This window comes from Dryobates pubescens, chromosome 15, assembly GCF_014839835.1.
Source record: "Dryobates pubescens isolate bDryPub1 chromosome 15, bDryPub1.pri, whole genome shotgun sequence".
NCBI lineage: Eukaryota > Metazoa > Chordata > Aves > Piciformes > Picidae > Dryobates > Dryobates pubescens.
The window spans coordinates 4587047-4608930 of record NC_071626.1 but is presented as its reverse complement, the minus strand read 5'-3'; the positions used below and the strand labels follow the sequence as shown (position 1 = coordinate 4608930).

The 21884-nt window shown below is 45.3% G+C and overlaps 1 protein-coding gene across 2 annotated transcripts in view; it reads right to left on the bottom strand.

Moving 5' to 3' along the window:
• Positions 1–4082: 4082 nt before the first annotated feature.
• Positions 4083–21884, bottom strand: part of NR1H4 (nuclear receptor subfamily 1 group H member 4) — a 37993-nt gene continuing 20191 nt past the window's right edge. For both annotated transcript variants that reach the window (XM_054167874.1, XM_054167875.1), the window contains exons 4-9: positions 19118–19251; positions 18529–18627; positions 16984–17083; positions 14789–14935; positions 4925–5038; positions 4083–4321 (exon numbers count right to left, since the gene is read on the bottom strand). In XM_054167874.1, coding sequence (XP_054023849.1) covers positions 4083–4321; positions 4925–5038; positions 14789–14935; positions 16984–17083; positions 18529–18627; positions 19118–19251 — 833 coding nt within the window. The remainder of the gene's footprint in view (positions 4322–4924; positions 5039–14788; positions 14936–16983; positions 17084–18528; positions 18628–19117; positions 19252–21884) is intronic.

Sequence of the window (21884 nt, the reverse complement as noted above, 5' to 3'; positions counted from 1 at the left end):
TCAGCTGTACAAGGTTTCATAGATCCTTCACTGGGGTGCAACCAGCACGATGCCCTACACTAATTACAAGCCATTCTGCAGCACAAGAGGAACCAGGTCCAAGGACCATTTTACTTTACTGTGGAGGTTAAAAAACCAACAACATCAAAATCCACATCGCCACACAAACATAGGTGAAGCAGCCACTGATCTAGCTAAAGTGGAACCTAAAGGGATTCACAGACTCATTAAAAAAATACATAGGGTAGAAACACTTTTACATCTTCACTCTCTATTTAAGATACATAACACATCAGCTTCTGTTCCATCAACACTCAAAGGCAGTCACAACAGACTAACCCAGAACAGCTGGAACCTGTAGATTAATCTTGACAGTACCTACTGAAAGCCATGTTTTAAAACACTCTGAAATGAAAGAAGCTGTCAAGTCAGTAGCTGTTGAAACCTACTTCAGGATAGCCAAGATATTTTTCGTGTGTGTGTGTGCACATATCCTAACCTGCAGAAGAAACAGGCATAACAAGAGACATCCACGAAGTGCTACTCTCTCCCCCACTGCAGCAATTACAGAACCCTTTTGTTGCATTACTGAGTCAGCAGGAGCCCTGTTTCCCTGGGGAGGCCTCAGAGGCACAAAAGAGAAAGAACCAGACCAGTCGGTCTAAGGTGAAGGTCTTTAAAGTGGCAACCAGCTCCTTACATTAAGGCACACTGGCTTCTCCTCGGGGATTGCCTTTCTGCACCTCTCAGTGACAGCACAAAGCATGCAGCAGCAAGCCTACTGTCCCCTTCCAAAGGATGGCAAGGGCCCTGGATTCACCTGTCAGGGCAGAGAAACCCACTTGAAATCAGGGAGGAGAACTTCATCTCAACTACTTACATCTCCACAGGAGACTTGCAGGCGGCTCCTTTACCACAGGAGCATCCAGTTTGGGGAGAGGCAGGTTAACAGGAGACACCTACCCCTGCCACTCACTCATCTTCACAAACACTCCTGTCCCTCCCATTTCCCCTTCCCAGTATAGGCTCTGACACAACGTGAATATGTCCACCCGACATTTCTTCCAGCAAAGGACCAGAGGAGCATCACTTATGTCCAGGGAGCAGCAGGCTGCTGGCTGGTCACAGTCAGATGAATGTAGCATGTCTTAAGTATAGAACCTGTCTTATTATGAAAGATCCACCTAGCACATTTAGAGTTATAAATGCATGGGCTGGCTATGCCCTACAGGCCCTAAATGAGCTTTTCCCCATGTCTTGATCTGATACTGTGCCAAAGGTGACATAGCATCCCTGGAATGCAGCCAGCTTTTGGGCAAAGTAAGGAGCCAGACGTTACGGGGCTTACTAAGCAATATGAATATTTTAGCCAAGAGCACTGAGGCAGATTTTGTACAAAACCAGCACCGCATCCTCAAACGCCTGCGTGGGGCACAGGAGAGACTGGTTTGAAGGCTGCTATGCAAAAACTCTTCCCCTCTCCCTTGCCCAGGGTAAGTTTCGCAGCACTTCCCTTCCAACATCCATGTATGAGAGTAACCCGGCTGGACGGGCGCTGCTGCCCCGGGAAGGGTGACCGCGCCGGCGCCTGTTGCAGGCTTAGTCCAGTCCCGGGGTCTGTCCCCGCTGCGGGGATTCCCCGCGACACTCAACGCGTTTCAACGCTGCCCCTGTAAGTGACCGAGCGCCACCGCTCCGGAACTATGCCCAATGCACCAACACGAACGGAACCCGGCAGCAGGATCCCCGTCCCCACACAGGGCTGGATCCGGTACCGCTCGGGCGCCCCTCGCCATCCCCATGGGCCGCGTCCGGGGTACCGCCACCCCCTGCCACACCCCGCTGCTGGGGGGAGCGGAGCACCGCCGCGCTGCCACTGCCCTCCCCTCCCGGTGCCATCGCTCCCCGGCGAGATTCACATCGCGGTACTCACTGTCAGCTGCCGTGCCGTGGCGAGCCGAACCGAGCCGAGCCACGCTCTCCCTGCTCCACGCACCAGGCCGCCCCCTCCCGCCCCGCGCCGTTCGAAAGGGCCAATCGGCGCCCGCGGGGCGGGGTGGCAGGGCCGGTTCCAGTCCTCCGCACCTGGTACGGCCCCTGGCGCCCCCGCGGTGCCCTGCGTTACCCCACGTACTCGGGGTCAGCTTGGGGGTCTCCACCGCAGACCCTCGCCGGGTTAAGGGAAGATGCTGGCTAGCAGAGCCGCCTCTCCAGCCTCCCCCAGGGTCGCAGGTTTTGAAGCGGTGCGGTGAGTGGGGGTCACGGCCCCGCTGGCCCCCCGCGGAAGCCAGGCGCAGGTGCCGGTGTCCCACCCGCTGCGGCGGCGCTGGCAGAGCGCTGCTCCTTCGGACGCTGCGGCAGATGGTCCTCCCGCCTCGGGGCCGCTTCGGCTGTCGTGAGGGCGTCCCCTCCTTGTGTCACCAGCTGTGTTTGGAAGCAGTTCTGCTTCCCTGGGGCAGCCGTTGCGGGGGCAGGTCTGGGAGCAGGGCGCTGAAGGGAAGCGTCTGCCCGCAGAGGAACTTGTACCCGATGAGGCCTTTTCGCCGAGGGGCAGAGCGTATCCAATACTTCGCCGTGCAGCTCGCACTGCCAGCAGCTTTGGAGGACAGCATGGTTGGCAGCCCGTGGTCGGCTGCCATCGGTGTCCCAAATGCCAGCTTTTGCTTAGCTGGGCAGGGCCCCAGGGACAAGGAAGCTGCCCACCCAGCCAGGGATGTTGCTGACTATTTTTCAGAGCTGCTAAGCACTAACAATCAAAGTTGTGAAGCGAAACAGCCAGTGATGCACCTTCACAAAGTATAGATACTTTTCCTTTGAAATAATAATGCAAATGAAGTTATGTGCTTATATCATGGAAAGGTTTGTGGGGTTTTTTTAATGTTGTTTTTCTCCATTACATATTTTTCATGTTCTGGAGAAATAACATCTTGCACATCTTGGAATCACAGACTTGTTTTTGTTGGAAAAGACCTCTAAGATCATCAAGCCCAACCATCAACCTAAGACCAGCCATGGCCATTAAACCATGTCCCAAAGTGCCATGTCCACATGTTTCTTCAGCACCTCCAGGGACGGTGACTCCACCACCTCCCTGTGCAGCCTGTTCCAGTGCCTCAGCACTCTTTCAGTAAAGAAAATTTTCCTGATATCCAATCTAAACCTTCCCTGGCACAATTTCAGTCCATTTCCTCTCATTCTATCACCTGAGACTAGGGTGAAGGGACTGACCCCCCCACACCTCACTACAACCTCCTTTCAGGTAGTTGTCAAGAGCAATGAGTTCCCCTCAGCCCCCTTTTCTCCAGGCTAAACAACCCCAGTTCCCTCAGCTGCTCCTCATAAGACTTGTCTCCAGACCCTTTACCAGCTTTGTTGCCCTTCTCTGGACATGCTCCAGCACCTCAACATCCTTCTTGTAGTGAACGGCCCAAAGCTGAACACAAAATGTGGCACTTAGATGATTTTGTGATGGGGTCCAGTGCTGAGCACAGGGGCATGATCGCTTCCTTCCTCCTGCTGGGCAAACTGTTCCTGATCCAGGCCTGGATGCTGATGGCCTTCTTGGTCACCTGGGAACACTGCTGGCTCATACTCAGCTGGCTGTCAACCAGCATCCCCAGGTCATCTTATGTGAACACGTTTCACAGTTGAACAGCAAATGACTATGGCATGAACCATTTCAGCTGGTTTATTACTGGTAAATATCTGCAATATATTCTTTAATGGAGGCCACAATGGGAAGATATGAATGGAAACCCACATTTCCCTGTTTGTCAGGAAGAACAGTAACTGCAGTTGACTTAATTACAGCAGGAATGAACAGGGTGCCTCTGAGGAGCTGGTGAACTCTTTCTGATCAGAGAATATAAATACAAAGAGAGTTATACTGAAGATCTGTTAGCTCCACAGTGTTCTGTGGATGGTGAACAAAATTACTGTCATGGACCCTTGGCATGTTTCTATAAAAAGGTAGCAAAGAAAACTTAGTGTACTGTGGGATGGGTTTTTTTCCCCTATGAAAACAAATGCTACATGGTCCTTTAAGAAGGCATTTCTCCCTCAAAATAAAATGAAGGGATCGATCACTGCACATCCCAGATCTCACAGAGAAGAGGAGTGAATTTGTGATCATTCACTCTCCAGGACATCAGCATCTCTGCGTGGTGATGGTTAAATGTCCGTAGTTCGGGGAGACGGCCCAGGAGACAGGCGAAGTGTTGAGGGTTATCTGGGTGGTGAAGTTTGCAGCATTTCTGGAGAATATCCAGCAGGGGTTCTTGAAGCCTTTCCACAGACTCTCTGTCCTTTATGTATTGTCGATCTGGTTGTGGCGTGAAAAGAAAAGAATCAATTAGCAAATATAGGCTCTGATACAGTGGAAATGCTTCACACTGTTAAATGGTTATAAAAGTATTCAAACAATTGCACTGAGCACTACCAAGAATATCCATTTTCAAATTAAGAGGGAATAAAAATGCTTTACATTGTATTTTGGCTTGGAGTTTTCATGTAAGCTTCCCTCTTCTAGCTAAAGAAATCTTTCAACTTTTCCAGACACTGAGGATTTTGGACTTGAAACTGTTTCTCTGCTATTGTATCATCACCTCCCAGTGGAGTTCTGTGCCTCAGTGTATCCTGCAATGCATTGCAACAACTGAGCAGCATAGCTAATGATCTTGGAGGTACAGTACAACTGGGGTTTGGCCAATAGGCTGCACGTGCAGGTCATCAGAGAGAAATCAAAGATCTTCATCCAGAAGGCTGGTTGTCTGGGAGAAGAGACCAACCCCCACCTGGCTACAACCTCCCTTCAGGAAGTTGTAGAATGTAGGTTTTTACAAGTGTCAGGTCACACTCTTCATGATTCCTCCCCTCCCCCCCCCCCTAAAACCAGTATACCATTTAATTTTAGATTAGAAGTTACCTGGTGACAGAATAACTATGGCTGTGAGCAGTGCATATTCTTCTTGTGTCATCTTCAGCTCTCCAATGCTTTTATAAAAGTTAAACATAGGAGTTATGAATTCATCTGAGATACCTGTGAGGGGAAAAAAAAAAGTTACAGGTTTTTTTTTTTAACTATTGGAATCATCTGGTTTATTGCCACAGAGTATTCATTAAGTATTTGAAGCCTTGGCTGTTGTGGTGGGACAAATTTACTGCACAAATCAACTGCAAGACAGTTATAAAAGTGCAAGGATGTTCCTATTTTCCAGATCAAAGTAGAAACTGGCAAGGGCTGGCATTCTCTTTTTTTGCATGGTTTCAAAGTCTCCTTTTAAGCAATTCCTTTTCCTCTACAAGATTGTCCATCTCGCTCTTCAGGCCAAATCTCATATGTGTTCTTCTGTCTGCTGAAATTCAAGCTGTCTTGTGATTCCAGGATGCACAGTTTGTGAAACAGTCCCCCTGTTCCCTACAGTAGATGTATGGGAATCTCTCAGGGGTGCATGGTTTAATCCTAGCCTAACTCAGCCCTGCAGCAAACTGCCTTAGGCAGTTCCTTCAATTATCTCCATAAAGACACTTAATTGCTCCTTTTATGTAGCCTGAAACTTTAGCTAGATCTAGGATTACCTGTAGTCCAAGACCAACTTGCTTGCATCTACAACTACCTTATAGCATAAAATACTGTGTTATAAAGTATGGAGACATAACTTATTAAAACCCAGCCCAGTTTAAGAGTGGGATCATGTGATTCTGTCACCATCAGCAAAACCCTTTGGGGTTTATCATGCCAGTGGGGCTTCCTCTGACTGACTTGGTCATCAGATCATGATGTTCTTCCTTAGCCTTAAATTACAGATGTGCTCCATTCTGCTTTTTGGTGTAAGAGAGAAGTAGATCCTGTGACATACTTTTTTTAAATGGTGTGTGTCACTCAGAGCAGCCACTGGAGTGTTGACAACAGCTTCTTGTCACTGATCCAGTGGCATCAGCACAGTGTAGACATCCAAACCTACATCTCTGTAGCAAGAGCCCTTTGGCCCTCCTTGACTGCAAGGGTGGCAGCCTCCTCTGTTCCCACAGATGAGTGCCATAGGATTTCCTGTCCTTTTACTCTGAGGTTGTTCAAAGAGAAGCCTTTCTATAACTTCATGTGGAAACTGCAGGATATCATACAGTTTTGAATGCTGTATGCAACACAAAGCTGAAGTCTAGGACCAGTGAGGCTTGGAGTGCCTCCAGGAGGGGGAATTCAAAATGAAACTCACAAGGTGGAACTCAAAAAGGAAAAAAAAAAAAGGGGGAAACAAAGTCACTTGACTTAGCTGTGAAACAGACAGTGAGAAGTTAACTTCAATCAGTGGAATAGTTATGTGTTCCAACAGTGAAAGGACGGGTTGCAGGGTGTGGTTTATTTTGTGGCTGAATGATGTGTTCAAACATGTGACAGGACCAGCCTCTGTTCATTTCAGATCACAAGCCACAAATCTTGTTTTTGTAGCAAGTTCAACACTGCTGAGGAGAGTCCAAGTCAGTTCAGCAGATATATATGATGTGAATCAGGTCATCTTATGGAAATTAGTAGCACAGCTGGAGATTTATACAAAGCAGACAATAGTCACAGCATCAGAAGTCCTACCAGGTTGATGTTGCTGGTCACCAGTATTAACTATTTTTGGGGAACTGCTCCTCTCCCTCAGGCAGTTTTAAATGCCCAAGTTCCTTGCAATATGGCATATGTAAGGAACATGTACACAGAACACACCAAAGTCTCAAAGTTTGCATTAATCCAGAAAAAAAGGGGTGGTGGTGGTGGTGGAATGAGTCTAGTTGAACCCTAAAGCAAGGCAAATGAATTCATTTCATGGATGTGAATAGCTCAGCAATGACATGAGAAAACACCAAGACAAAGTGGATATTTTTAGAAGTCTCTGTGCAAGGTATTGTGCTCCTGGGCATGATCATCTTGGCAGCAGACAGGAAACAAGAGGAAGTGAACTGTGACTAAGACTCCCATCATTTGTTTCTCACAGGACCACAGAACGTTAGGGGTTGGAAGGGACCTCGAAAGATCATCTAGTCCAACCCCCCTGCCAGAGCAGGATCACCTCGGGCAGCTGCACAAGAAGACATCCAGGCGGGTTTTGAAACTCCAGAGAAGGAGACTCCACAACCTGTCTGGGCAGCCTGCTCCAGTGCTGCAGCACCCTCACAGTGAAGAAGTTTCTCATCATTTCAAGATAGACACTCATGTGCTCCAGCTTACAGAATCACAGAATGTCAGGGTCTGGAAGGGAGCTAGTCCACCCGCTCTGCCAAAGCAGGATCACCTAGACCAGGTCACACAGGAACTCATCCAGGCAGGTTTTGAATATCTCCAAAGAGGGAGACTCCACAACCCCCCTGGGCAGCCTGTTCCAGTGTTCTGCCACCGTCAAAGTGAAACAATTCTTCCTCCTGTTTCCATGGAACTTCCTATGCCTCAAGCTTATACGCATTGTTCCTTGTCCTATCACTGGGCACCACCAAAAAGAGACTGGCACCTTCTCATGTACATGATCTGATTTTTTTCTTCTCTTTTTTTTGGGGGGTGGGGGTATCAGGTTAGTTTTCAACTGGATGAATTAATTGTTTTGCTGGCCACAATGCTCCTCAAGTCCTATTGTTGAGTATAGCAGAAGTGGGATGAAAATGATGCTGGTGCGCAGGGTGTGGAATAACTCCTTCAGGCCCTTACTGGTTCAGGTGCTGTGTAAGCATGCAGTACAACAGTCCTCGCCCCAGAAGCTAATAAGCCAGCATTAAGCTGCTAAAGCGTGGATGGGTGAGTAGAGAAGCAGATGTAATCCCAGCAGAGAGTTTCTCTGCATTACTGTATTCCAAGCAGAGAAATAAAACAAAGCAGAAGTAGTGAAGGGAAATAAAAAGGGCTATTTCAGCAGTGCAGCTGATTTACTTAGCCTGGGGAAGAGGAGGCTCAGAGGAGACCATATTGCTGTCTACAACTTCCTGAAGGGAGGTTGTAGCCAGGTGGGGGATGGCCTCTTCTGCCAAGCAACTAGCACCAGAATAAGAGGACACAGTCTCAAGCTGTGCCAGGGGAGGTTTAGGCTAGATGTTAGGAAGAAGTTCTTCACAGAGAGACCAGCCATTGGAATGGGCTGCCCAGGGAGGTGGTGGAGTCACCATCACTGGATGTTTAGGAAGAGACTGGATGAGGTGCTTGGTGCCATGGTGTTGGGTGATAGGTTGGACTCGATGATCTCAAAGGTCTTTTCCAACCTGGTTAATTCTATTCTATTCTACTCTACTCCTCCTACTAGAGAGACCACAACTTTGAAATCTTTAAACAAGTATATGCCACAAGACAATAATGACCAAACCCATGCAAAATTAGCCATTTTTAAGATAGGATGATGGATTGTTATTTCTTTTAAAGTTACTAGTTTTGCCCTTATCCCATCTGTGCTGCAGTTTCCCTGTATGCATGTTAGAGAGACCATTCTATCACAAGAGGGGGCTGTTTTCTAATGCGATTGAAAGCACTCGAGTTTGGATTTAATAAGCTCCACTAGAAAGCAAAAAGAAGCAGGAAACAGATGTTTATAGTTCTTGCCTTTTTTTTCCCCCCTTTCTTTTTTTTCCTCTCTCTCCTTATCTACTGTACAAGAGAGTTGTCACTTCAATTCTTGTTATCTGAAAAAGAATTAAAGGCGATTCGGTGCTCGTAACTGGAAAGGCTGATGGAGAAACGACTTGTGTGGCTTTTCAAAATCATTATTACAAATCATACTCCAAAAGTGGGGGGAAAAAAACACCCCACCCCACTAAATAGATAAAGTTATATTTCTGGCCTCACTGAGAACAGAGGAGTTAGCTCTGCTTGATCCTCTGTATCTAGCTCAAAGAACCTACACAGTCCTGCAGAGCTTCCTGGTCAGTGTTAATGGTGCCTCCTTAATTGTTATCAAGAAGGTTTCAAAACCTTTGTTTCACACAGCTTTATGGCCATGAGAGCATGTCCCTCTGTCCTGCTTCATTATGTATCATTCTGAATTACACAGATTTCTACCTAGCCACCAGCCCAACTCTCTCATCTGCAGAATAAACTTGAAGTCATTCAGTTGATTTCACTATGTTAGTGCATGACTGGCTGGAAAAAACAGCACAGTCAATAGGAAGCCCCAGCTTTACTTTGCAGCATTACAGTGGTGCACATTTAAACCCTTGAGCATTATTCCTTCAGCATCCCTCACTTCTTGCCACAGTTTCATGCCCATCTGTAGCTTAAAACACAGCATTGGTTTAGACTTGGCCTTTTTTTCAGCTTTTGTTCCTATTATTTCCCTTTGAATTTAAGGTGATTTGCTTTCAGAAGGTTTGTGGTTTCAGGCCATAAATAATTATCTGGTTAATGCAATCCTGGAATAGATACTCCTTTTTTTAATGTGGTTTGCTGTGATTTTAATGTACTGTCAGCATTGCCATCTTGTTTTTGAGGCAGTGTTCTCTCGTCTTGTTTGGCTGTTTGTGAAACTGAATATATTAATCTATTGCAAGAAGAAAGCCTGAGAGTAAGTACTAATTAACAGTAACCAGCACTGCCTGATTAATATGGATAAAGAGATCTTTTTTCCTTGATAAAGAGGTGCCAGTGGAGATGAAACCAAGCATGCATTAGTAGCTGGTTTATGAAAAAAAAAAATTAATTACTCCAAAATTAATTATCTTTCACAGTGTTTCATCTACCAGAACTACTTTACATACTGCTTATGAGCTCTCTCTTTTAAGCCATTCAAATGCCTCAGTGGCCCTTTAAACACTGACCAAACTCACCCTAAAAGGAGAGAAATCTAGCCAGTGGAGAAGATTCACCACAGCACGTGTGTGTGACCTCTCCTCTGTCATCAGCTTGTAGATGTTAAATGACCAGCTTCAGTGAGAAGTTAGCACATGCAAGGGAGAGCTCAGAATCAGGACAGCAAACCTCCTTCTTCTCAAAAGCCACTGTGAAGCCATCATTGCCAGCAAAGAAACCTTGGTTTAAAAAAACCCCAAACCAACAAACAGCTGCAAGCAAACTAAATCTGCAAGGAGGATGCAAATGACTGTGCCACATACCACCCTTTGGTGGTGGACTATGTGCCTGCAGTCAGGAGACAAGTGAGGCACACAGCAGCAGCATCTGCACTGTCTTGAAGCAGGTCAAGGCTACATAAAGTTATGCAGGAGAAAAGAGATTGGTCCCCCTGGCATCTGTTCCTGATTTGAACACTTTTTACATCTTTGTTATTCAAGTTAGCTCTGGCTAACTCAGTGTGGTATACTGTGGAGCACTGAACAGGAACAGAAAAGCTCTTTCCTATCCTCTTCAATTCAAAGTGATCCTAATGTCTAAGCGTCTTGGGCAGTGTGTCAATTTTGGGTCAGGTCACAGGATGGTGACTGTCTCCTCCCACATGGATACACGTCACTGCCATGGGGAAAAGGACCTTGAGGGGCTTGATGGACAGCAGCAAAAGATGAGCAGTGTGTGCCCTGGTGGCCAAGAAGAATACCAGCACCCTGGCTTGGAGCAGCAATGGTATGGACAGCAGGACCCGGGCAGGGATCATACCCCTGTAATGGGGACTGGTGAGGCTGAACCTCAGATCCTGGGTTCAGTTTGGGCCACTTACTCCAAGACAGACATTGAGGCACTGGAGTGGGTCCAGAGAAGGGCAACGAAGGTGGTGAAAAGACTAGATCACAAGTCTTGCGAGGAGCAGCTAAGGGGCCTGGCGTTGTTCAGCTTGGAGAAAAAGAGGCTGAGAGCAGACATTCTGGCTCTCTACAGCTCCCTGAAAGGCTGGAGCCAGGTGGGGGTCAGTCTCTTCTCCCAAGTAACCAGTGCAAGGACTAGAGGTAACAGTCTCAGGTTACCCCAGAGGAGGTTTAGGTCAAACAGTTCCTTCTCCTTGAGGGTTTTCTTGGCCTGGCCCAGGCACCCCAGGGTAGTGATGGATTCCCCATCCCTGGTGGGGTTTCAAAGCCATGGAGATGGGGTGCTGAGGGACATGGTTTAGTGGTGACCTGGCAGTGCTGGTATAACAGTTAGACGCAATGATCTTAAAGGTCTTTTCCAACCAAAACCATTCAGTGGTTCTGTGACCATTTTGAGGGTTAGACACTTCAGACTCTGCAGGGAAGACCAGTACATTTTGTTTCTCTGCACAAACCCCAGCACAATGGGGTTATAATTGAACAATAACAGCCAAAGGAAGTGGAAGTGGTTAGGTATCCAGTGTTCTGGTGTCAAATCTTGCCTTTGGTTGCAGGAGTCTCTTGTACAAATCAATAGGAACTTGATTCACATATAAGGTGGCCTTTTGTCAGTGCTCTGAAGTTGCAGCTACTTTTCCCCCCTGCCTTGGATCTCACTGTACTTCAGCACCTATAACCCAGCCAGGAAGACACCAGTGTATTTCACAATGTCAGCTATCTTGCTGCCAACTGAAAAATTTGGTCCAGATCCTTCTGGTTTTGTCCATATCAGCTAGCATCTTATTCCCCAACACCGAAATCAGCGGAATTAGAGGCTGAAATAAAAATCTGTCTCCTCGTGATTCCTGAAAGGCAGTGACCTTAGGAAATCAAGCTATAAATGCTCCCTGAGAATACATGCAGTATCTCAGCAATGTGTTTTGAAAATGTTGTGCTGCTTGCTAATGAGGAAATTCTGCTTTCATAATAGCAGAAAGAAATTAAGCATTAAATTGCCAAGACGTCAACAGATTTCCCAGAAGGAGTCAATCAGTCACAATGTGGTGTGTGTGTAGTGAAGCAGCAAATAAGATGAGTAAGTGGCACAAGCTTTCACTAACATGAAATAAAATGTCTGTATTTCTCATGACTTCTCACTGTCAGAGTGAGGAGGAGAGGATTTCAGTCTCAGGAGCAGCTAATGAAAGAATTTCTGTAACACCTTATGGAGAAAGGGCCACGAGGATGAGCAGAGGGCTGGAGCACCTCTCCTATGAGGACAGACTGAAAGAGTTGGGGCTGTTGGAGAAAAGAAGGCTCCAAGGTGACCTAATTGTGGCCTTCCAGTATCTGAAGGGGGCCTGCAAGAAAGCTGGGGAGGGACTTCTCAGGATATCAGGTAGTGATAGGACTAGGGGGAATGGAATGAAGCTGGAGGTGGGGAGATTCAGGCTGGACGTGAGGAGGAAGTTCTTCACCATGAGAGTGGTGAAGCCCTGGAATGGGCTGTCCAGGGAGGTGGTTGGGGCGCAGTCCCTGGAGGTGTTTAAGGCCAGGCTGGACGAGGCTCTGGCCAGCCTGATCTAGTGTGGGGTGTCCCTGCCCATGGCAGGGGGGTTGGAACTAGATGATCCTTGTGGTCCCTTCCAACCCTGACTGATTCTGTGATAGACCATAAGGGAACCAACAAAGGCAGTCACTGAGACACACCAGGACTTGAATAATGTGCTCCATAAAAACACACCTCATCAGCATGAGAATAAAAATGAATACTGCCAACGCTCAAAGGTCATCTCCACCAGATCTCTGGCTTTGTTATCAGGAAAAAAAATAATAAAAGTATCTCTTCCACACAATCAGTCTGCTGAAGACATAAATATTAATAGATGAGAGCAGCTTCTAACTGAACATGGTGGCAGGTGACAGAAGCCCTGGAGAGCTCATGACTTTTAGGCAGGATTCCCTACCACCCTCCCTGATTTTGTGGATGCAGACATCAAGGTTTGACAATAGGGATGATGTGACATTCAGACATTTGTCTGCACCTTAAAAAACAACAACCCTGTGGACAGAGGTTCTGATGAGCAACAATAGTTTATGGCTGATGGCCTGACAGTGCTTAGGACCTCGCTAGGAGCTGCTTCGTCATTCTTTAGCCAGAAATTTAATTGCTGAACTCCCACTTGACTCTCACTGCATTTCCTCTGCTGCTCTCTCATCTTTGCAGGGGATTTCAGTTTGCTGCACTTAGTCTTCTAGCCTTAGCATATCTTTTAGCCTTAGCATGTCTTTTAGTCTTAGTATATATTTTATACTTTTTAGTCTTAGTATATATTAAAAAAAAGAGAGAAAAGCTTCAGTACTCTGCTTTCATATGGATTGATTTCTCTAAGAGCTATATTTAGCAAGAAATTAGGTTATAATTCAGTTTAAAAAAACCCCAACAAATACAAAACAGTCTCTTAATGAGGACATTTGGATCCATGACAACTGATTACAGTTTCCAGGAAATATCTCTGGCCTTCTTGGGAGAAGTGGACCACAAGCCCTATGAGGAGAGGCTGAGGGAGATGGGGTTGTTTAGCCTGGAGAAGAGAAGGCTCAGAGGAGACCTTGTTGCCATCTACAGCTACCTGAAGGGAGGTTGCAGCCAGGTGGGGTTTGGTCTCTTCTCCCAGGCAACCAGCACCAGAACAAGAGGACACAGTTTCAAGCTGCACCAGGGGAGGTTAAAGATGGATGTTAGGAAGAAATTCTTCACAGAAAGAGATTGGCCATGGGAATGTGCTGCCCAGGGAGGTGGTGGAGTCACCATCCCTGGAGGTGTTTAGGAAGAGACTGGATAGGGCGCTTAGTGCCATGGTTTAGTTGATTAGATGGTGTTGGGTGATAGGTTGGACTGGATGATCTCAAAGGTCTCTTCTAACCTGGTTAATTCTGTGTTCTGATCCAGAACTGTTATTACACTTGAATTTTGAATGATAGGTACCTGAGGGTTGGATGAAGTTTGATGATCCACACAGAAAAAGAAAAAACATTCAGTACTGCATCAGTGGAGCATAAAGAATATACAACAGTGCAAAACACTACTTTACCTGCTTAAGGAACAGGCAATCTCCAGCCCTGTTGGGCCTTTCATAATTACTAAATTTTATGCCTAGTACCAGTAGAATTTATCATAGCCACTGAGCTTTTTATAGATTTTAAGCAGAAGAAAGTGTCCAGAGGAGGGCCATGAAGATGATCAGAGGGCTGGACCACCACCCCTAAGTGGACAGGCTGAGAGAGCTGGGGCTGTTCAGCCTGGAGAACAAAAGGGTTTGGGGAGAGCTTCTAGTACCTGAAGGGGGCCATCAAGAAAGCTGGGGAAGGACATTTTACAAGGGCTTGTTGTGAAAGGGCGTGTGGGAATGGATTGAAAGTTGAGAAGGGTACATTTAGACTGGATATTAGGACAGAAATTCTTTAGACACTGGAACAGGTTGCTCAGGGAGGTTGTGGATGCCCCCTCCCTTGAGCAACCTGATCTAATGGAAGGTGTCCCTGCCCATGGAAGGCGGGTTAGAACTAGATGCACTTTAAGGTCCCTTCCAACACAACCCATTCTATGAAACTATGAGCATGCCATGCTTGTAATTCTTCTCTGCACCTTGTGCAGTCTGATTCAATGTTAGCAAACTGACCCTAAGAATAGGTGGTTCCTTTCAATCATCTCTGGTAACATCTTGAATATTTAATTATTACTATTATTTCCTTCTTACATAGATTGCTTTTGAAAGCATTAATATTGAATAATTGGAAATGGTGGCATTTCTTCTTCATCATTCTTTCATGCTTATCCACTGAGAGACTTGCACTGGGTGTATTTGATGCAGAGTTATTCGCAGTTCTTGCCATGTATTTATGAAGAAACCTTTACCTTCCGACCTTTAGACTCAAGGCTGAGTTAGATTTGCTCTAGATAATACAAAGAACAGCATCCAGATAAAACTGTTTCATTGCTAATAAACAATTTTACTAGCTTCCCAAGGGCAAAATACTGACACAGAAGTGCAACTGATGTGGTTTGCTTTTTTCCCTCCTGGGACAAGGTACTTACCACTATTGCGAATTCTTTCCTCTAAAAGGACAGTATGTCCTGAGGGAAGTTTCCTGCTGAAGATCTCAGCTGAACGGAGGAACATGGCTTCTACTGCTGAGCCCTTCAGCAAGGCAATCTGATCTTCATGATCAAGGGTTTGGAAGCCTGTGGGGATATTATGGGTAAGGCAGGCAGCAAGGGAAAGGTCCTCGCTGCTTTCTGTCCGCGAGTTCTTTCGCGCAAGGTGCCACACACGCAGGTAACTTTGATGTTGATGTCAGGAGGGTTGCCAAGTGCTGTGAAATTTGAAACTCAGATTCCAGAGAATTCATAAATTCATAGAATGGTTTAGGTTGGAAGGGACCTTAAATGTCATCTAGTTCCAAATCCCCTACCATGGGCAGGGACACCTTCCCCTAGATCAGGTTGCTTAAGTCCTCATCCAACCTGGCCTTGACAGAGATTTGACCTCACTGAGGTTTATTAGAATTAGACTTTCACTTCAGTGTTTGTGGAACACCATAAGCAGAATCTAGTGGCATAGCATAACCAATAGTGGGGATGTTGTCTAGCCTGATGCCGCTCCCAAACATTACCTAGCATGTTTCCACCAAAGGCCTCTATATGACTTTCCCACTGCAGAGCCGTATTCAGCTCTTCCCATGCTCTGAGGGCAAGAAGAGGAATTTGAAGCATCAAATTTCAAGTGCTTCACCTTGCCTTTCGACTAATGTACTATTTTACAGGCTTCCTGCTCTGTTTTAAATATGCATATCTCTTTTTAGAGGGGAAAGACTAAAACTCACTGAAGAAATCAGGAGAATTTTGGTAGCTTGTGGGAATACACAGCTGCTCCTCTGAAGGAGAATGAGGAGCTAAAGCTCATGGGAAGCTCTCCCCACACTTGTCAGTGCAGGTCCCTACTTTATGCTCACGCTCTGATTCTGTGAGAAAGCACAGAAAAAGATAAAGCAGAGAATAAAAGAAAAAAGGTGATAAATTCTGCCAGTTGTACTGTACACCAACGCCTTAAATAATAGATTATACAACTACAAAACTCCTGCCTTCATTTCCTGCACACCAGCATCCTAGTCAGTGTAAAAAAAAATGCAGTTACAACTGAAGTGCTAAGTTTTGAGGCAAGCCTATAACACACAGAGGAAGGATCCATATGATGGGAATGCCAGATAAATAATATCTTCACACAGCTAAGCACTACAGTGCACCTTCTTTAATTCCAAGGAGCCTGTACCATGTCCAAGGTTCACTCAAGGCAACATCAACTTGGGAGTTAATACTAATGAGAAATTCAGATTTTCTGTAGCTGTCCAGAACATACCATTCAAAGACCATAAGATTGGTGCCACTAAGTAGAGAAAGTTCTTATTTAGGGCTCACAATTCAGTGGCTGTCATGAAGGGCCATGAGGATGATCAGAGGGCTGGAGCACCTCTCCTGTGAGGACAGACTGAGGGAGTTGGGAGAAGAGAAGGCTCTGAGGAGACCTAATTGTGGCCTTCCAGCATCTGAAGGGGGCTACAAGAAAGCTGGGGAGGGGCTTTTTAGGGTGTCAGGGAGTGATAGGACTAGGGAGAATGGAACAAAAAATAGAAATGGGTACATTCAGATTGCATGTTAGGAAGAAGTTCTTCCCCACAAGGGTGGTGAGACACTGGCACAGGTTGCCCAGGGAGGTGGTGGAAGCCTCATCCCTGGAGGTTTTTAAGGCCAGGCTGGATGTGGCTGTAAGCAACCTGATGTAGTGTGAGGGGTCCCTGCCCATGGCAGGGGGGTTGGAACAAGATGATGCTTGAGGTCCCTTCCAACCCTAACAATCCTATGATTTTGCTAGGAAGGTATGAATGCCCATGATGCAGAGTCAAGTAAGTGCTAGTGGTAATTTAGAAGCAGACTGTTTGGCATTGCAGTGATACATGAAAAGAAAACCTCTCTAAGTGACCCAAACCTTTCTCTGAGCATTTTGTTTGTCGACAGGCAAAGAGTGCCACATCTCAGAGCAGAGAATCTGAATTATTCAACATATCATTCCCCTGAGCACAAAGCTCCTTTTCTTTAGAGAGTGTCTGAAGAATGTGCATGTGTCAGAGGAGGAGGCATTTTTATACAGTCTTCAAAATACACAGAACCAAATGGCAACAGAAAGGCAGGCACACTTGGCAATAACAGCTTCTGCCCCAACACATGAGACATACCTGGTAGTTTTTTGGTGAATTCCACAAGAACCTGCACATGACTGGTAGCCATTTCTGTCAAGATGAGAAAATTTCCTTCAGCACTGAATTCCTCATGTAACTGTTAAAAAGGCAAACCAAACCAAACCTGTTAATGTTTGTTGTCACTTCACGTTTAGGGACATAAAATGCCAGAATTATTAGACTGGACCAGGCAAGCAGTCCATCTAGCACTGTGTTTTGTCTCCAGTGGTTGTCAAAACTAGGTGTTTTGTAAGGCAGCATAAGTAAAAGAAGCAGACAGCATCCTTTCCTCTGTGTGGTGGGTTGAAATCACACACACACACACACCCCTCAAAATAAAACTTCCAGAGTAGCTCAGGTGGAAGCAACTGAAGCTCTATTTACAAGCAAAACTACAATCTAAATTTTCCTAGGCACAGCCTAAAACTACCACGCTGGAATATCTGCCTCACTTTCAGCATCATGTCCAGCAATTAATGATTGAAGCACTTATGGTACACATAGAACTCCTAGCTCCAGAACAGTAACCAAAACTCTTCCTATCCATTAGTTTATTCCCCTTTTCAAGATGTATTTTGCCTTTGACCTCCACAGCCTCCCATGGAAATAAGTTCATAGAATCATGGAATAGTTGAAGTTCCACAAAACTGTTATGGGTTATTCAGCTCCCACTCTGCAAGTGAATTCCTTTCAGTTGTCAAAGTTGATGGCTTCAGAAATAATTCTCTACAGTTGTTTTGCTTTATTTTTAAGATTGAACATGCTAGTTCTGTAGAGAAAGAGAAAAGCTCTCTCTTGTAAACTTTTTTTCTCCTCTCCCTGTTTCTCAACCTTTTTGCTCATCCCACTTTCCCTCTTAAAGGAAAAAAATTAACATAAACTAGAATAGAATTCCTAGAAGTAGAGAGGAAAAGGTGAGAGGATAAGACAGAAATCCAAGTCTGGAAAATGTTTAGAATTTGCATTAAAAGAAATACTTTTAAGGTGTCTTTGTAGAAAGGAAGATTAGCTGCAAGTGGAACTCATTGTACTGTACAGCTGTAAGCTTTTACTCATAGCTTGCTCTACTACGAGGAGAGGCTGAGGGAGCTGGGATTGTTTAGCCTGGAGAAGAGGATGCTCAGAGGAGACCTTATTGCTGTCTACAACTGCCTGAAGGGAGGTTGTAGCCAGGAGGGGGTTGGTCTCTTCTCCCAGGCAACCAGCACCAGAACAAGAGGACACAGTCTCAAGCTGCACCAGGGGAAGTTTAGGCTTGAGGTGAGGAGAAAGTTCTTCACTGAGAGAGTTGTTAGCCATTGGAATGTGCTGCCCAGGGAGGTGGTGGAGTCACCATCACTGGAGGTGTTCAAGAGGGGATTGGACGTGGCACTTGGTGCCATGGTTTAGTCATGAGGTCTGTGGTGACAGGTTGGACTTGATGATCTTTGAGGTCTCTTCTGTGATACTTGCCACACCTGCTCATGCTGAGTACCAATATTTTCTGCTGTGTAATCCTCTGCTTCATTATCCCCATCTCAAAAAACGAATCAAGGTACTTACTAGTTTTTTTGACACCTCCTGTGGTATTTGTTGTTTGCTGTATGAATCCATGATGTAATCAAGAAGACTCTGCTGTTCTGGAGTAAATTCTACTTTCTCCTATACTGACAAAAACAAGAGCCCATCATGAAATGCAGTCACAGAAATGACCTAACATCTCTTTCTTTAGGCAAAAGCCATACAGCTATTTCCCACACTTGGAGACCAAGCAGGTAAGAGGTTTGCTAGTGAAGGATTTCTATAGGAATGTACAGAGGAGAAGTGAAGAATGCTTCTAAACTGCATGAGCTTGTGTGGTTTATCATTAGAAATAAAGAAATGTTTAGCAAACAAGAAGGCATTATCACTACACCATCTGTGATATATAGCTGACTTACCTATCACAGAAAGAAATACTTTATGGCTTTTATAGGTGCTTTAGTGGGTTTGGACTAAAAATACTAGAACTACTTCTATAGTCAAGGTGTTCCCTTACCTTGGTGAGAGAGAGGGGTTTTAATGAAGAAAGACAGCTCCAGAGAGTTGGCAAATACTCTCTATTCACTAGCCACATTTAGCTCAAGCATCACTGTCATAAGAATTTTCTTACCCTACATATTTTAGTTGTAGATGTCACTTGCTTCATATCATGGCCTTCATTATCTTCATTGACTGTTTGATCTGGGGGCTGTTTCACATTTTTCCTTAGCCTTTTTGACTTGCATTGTATTTCTGTTAACAGACCTAGAACACAGAATACAACAAAGGGCAATTTATGTATATGCTTCAGGCCCTAAATAAGTATGCAAACATGCCCAGGAATGCCCTTTACACTAACAAACCCACTTACCTCTGCAGACCAGTTCCTGAAGGTGGCATTATCTTGGGGTGTGAGTTTAATGAGATACACTAAGTACACATTAATGAGTAGTCTAGCCCAGCAGGAACCCAACTGCAAAGCAAGCCAGTTGATACTTGTGATCCAGCATCCACACAGTGAGCATGTCAGGGGGCTTGCTTTGGACCAGCTCTGATCTTAAAGGTAGCAACAGGAGTGTGCTGGAGTGTGCCTTTGGTTTAGTTTCATCCCAAAGAAAACTCCTTCATGTGCTCTGAGACCCAAACCAAAGCTCAATAAATGGGAACAACTGGAAAACTGTCATCAAGAGTGCTCCTTGCTGATCCAAAGCAGAAATCGAGGTGCCATTGCTTTTACACAGAGGGCATTGCATGTGTTCAGTAGTCTTAAAGCAACACAGAAACTTCACTCAGGAGAGAGGACTCCAAAGCTTTAACTGTTAAAGTGCCGCTATGCAGATCAACAGCTGAAAATACAGGCTCAGAAGGAACTCAGGCTGGCAAGTGTACCTTTAAATTAATCCATGTAAAATGTTACCTGGTTGGTCTTGCTGGTTTGATTTCTTTGTATTAGAGAACTGAATAAAGCCCTGGCTTTAATCTAGGATCTCACCTGCCCTAACAAAAGGAATTTTACATTTGTGGGGTTTTTTGGTTTGTTTGTTTGTTCTACTCTATAGTTCAGTACCTTCACAGTATCACAGTATAACTAAGGTTGGAAGAGACCCCAAGGATCATCAAGTCCTTGAACCAGGCAGCATCCTTGTGTGGATGTCATAAAAACTAGCAATTTGCTTGTGCTAACAAAAGAAGGGGGCAATAGGTACCCTCTACAACCTGTGGAATAAAGCCAGGAGGCCCAAATGAAAAAGTAAACAGCTAAGTATTCATCTAAAAATAAACTTATCAGCACAGGAGATTTTCCTGTCTTTTTTTTTTTCTCCTTTCTTTCTTTTTTTTTTTTTTTAATTTATTTTTTGAGCTTCTTTCAAGAATCCTTCCCATTCTTCACCTTTGAAAATGCAGAGCAGGAGAAGAGGCTCATTCTGGGAGTATGTGATGGTGGAGGAAGATACCATGAAAACAGTGACTTGCGTTGTGAGTGTTTTTAATTTCCTGTTGAAGCCCCTATAGAAAATAACCTACCTGAACCACTGAGAGAAGAGGAAATTTACATGATTAAAATAAGACCTGCAAAGAATACCTTGAAAGGAAGGGGGAGTAGGGGGATAGCAACGATGGAGATGATAAATTGGGCTCGAGCCATGTCATCTGTGCTGCCGCACAGCATCGTGGAGATCTTTCTCTAAATTATTCAGTGCCTCCTTGGGTGGCAATGATGGACCTGCACTGCTTTCTAGCAGTTTAGGAATAGGTCCACTACCTCCTAGGGAAAAATTTGGTTTACATTTGTCTCAAGCAGTAAACCCCTCTCCCCCATCCTCCACGCTTCCTGCTGCTGTGTAGTACCTTTTCATCTTATTCTGGGTCTGGTTGAGTTCGCTGGAAAACTCATGGGAGAGACAAGACTTTGTTGTTTGCTTGTTTTACCCTAGACATAGTTAGGTTTCAATTGGTAGCAAATGGATATTACCTTCCTGGAAGAGTGGCAGAACCTGGGTCTTCCCTAGGTAAACATTTCACGCCCCCAAAAGCTGTAGTTTACATAGAATCACAGCATCAATAAGGTTGGAAAAGACCCAAGAGATCAGCAAGTCCAACCTATCACCCAACACCTCATGGCAACTAAACCATGGCTTCAAGTGCCTCATCCAATCCTTTTTTGAACACCTCCAGGGGTGGTGACTCCACCACCTCCCTGGGCAGCACATTCCAGTGGCCAATTACACTTTCTGTGAAGAACTTTCTCCTCACCTCAAGCCTAAACCTCCCACGGTGCAGCTTGAGACTGTGTCCTCTTGTTCTGGTGCTGGTTGCCTGGGAGAAGAGACCAAGCCCCTCCTGGCTACAACCTCCCTTCAGGTAGTTGTAGACAGCAAGAAGGTCTCCCCTGAGCCTCCTCTTCTCCAAGCTAAATACCCCTAAGCTCCCTCAGCCTCCCCTCAGAGGGCTTGTGTTCCAGAACTCTCACCAGCAAGTGACTAAAAGAAATGCTTAGTAATTTTGCTCTGTCTGTGGTTTGTTTATAAAGGGGCAGGAAGAGTTTTGCTGAGTAACCATGCCATAAATATTTATAAGATTTTACCTCCTGTTCAGGGGGGGAACCCTCCACCAGCCCCAGACCTTGCAATTGCAATCCTACAAAGTGAGTAAGCGAAACAAAGTTCAAGGTAACCTTTTATTTCCCAAGCTGCTTTACTTTGTCAAATAAATGCTCCACAGCACTGGAAGCTTAGTGTTTTACTGTCCTGGATTGCCTTGAACTGAAAGCAATTATGCAGCACACTCCCACTTAAAAGCCATTAAACAGCACCTTGCCAAACATCCTCATTGCAGTGTATTAGAGCATGCTTATGGTTAAGTCATGAGCAGCACAAGATATGCAGCGTTTCCATTGC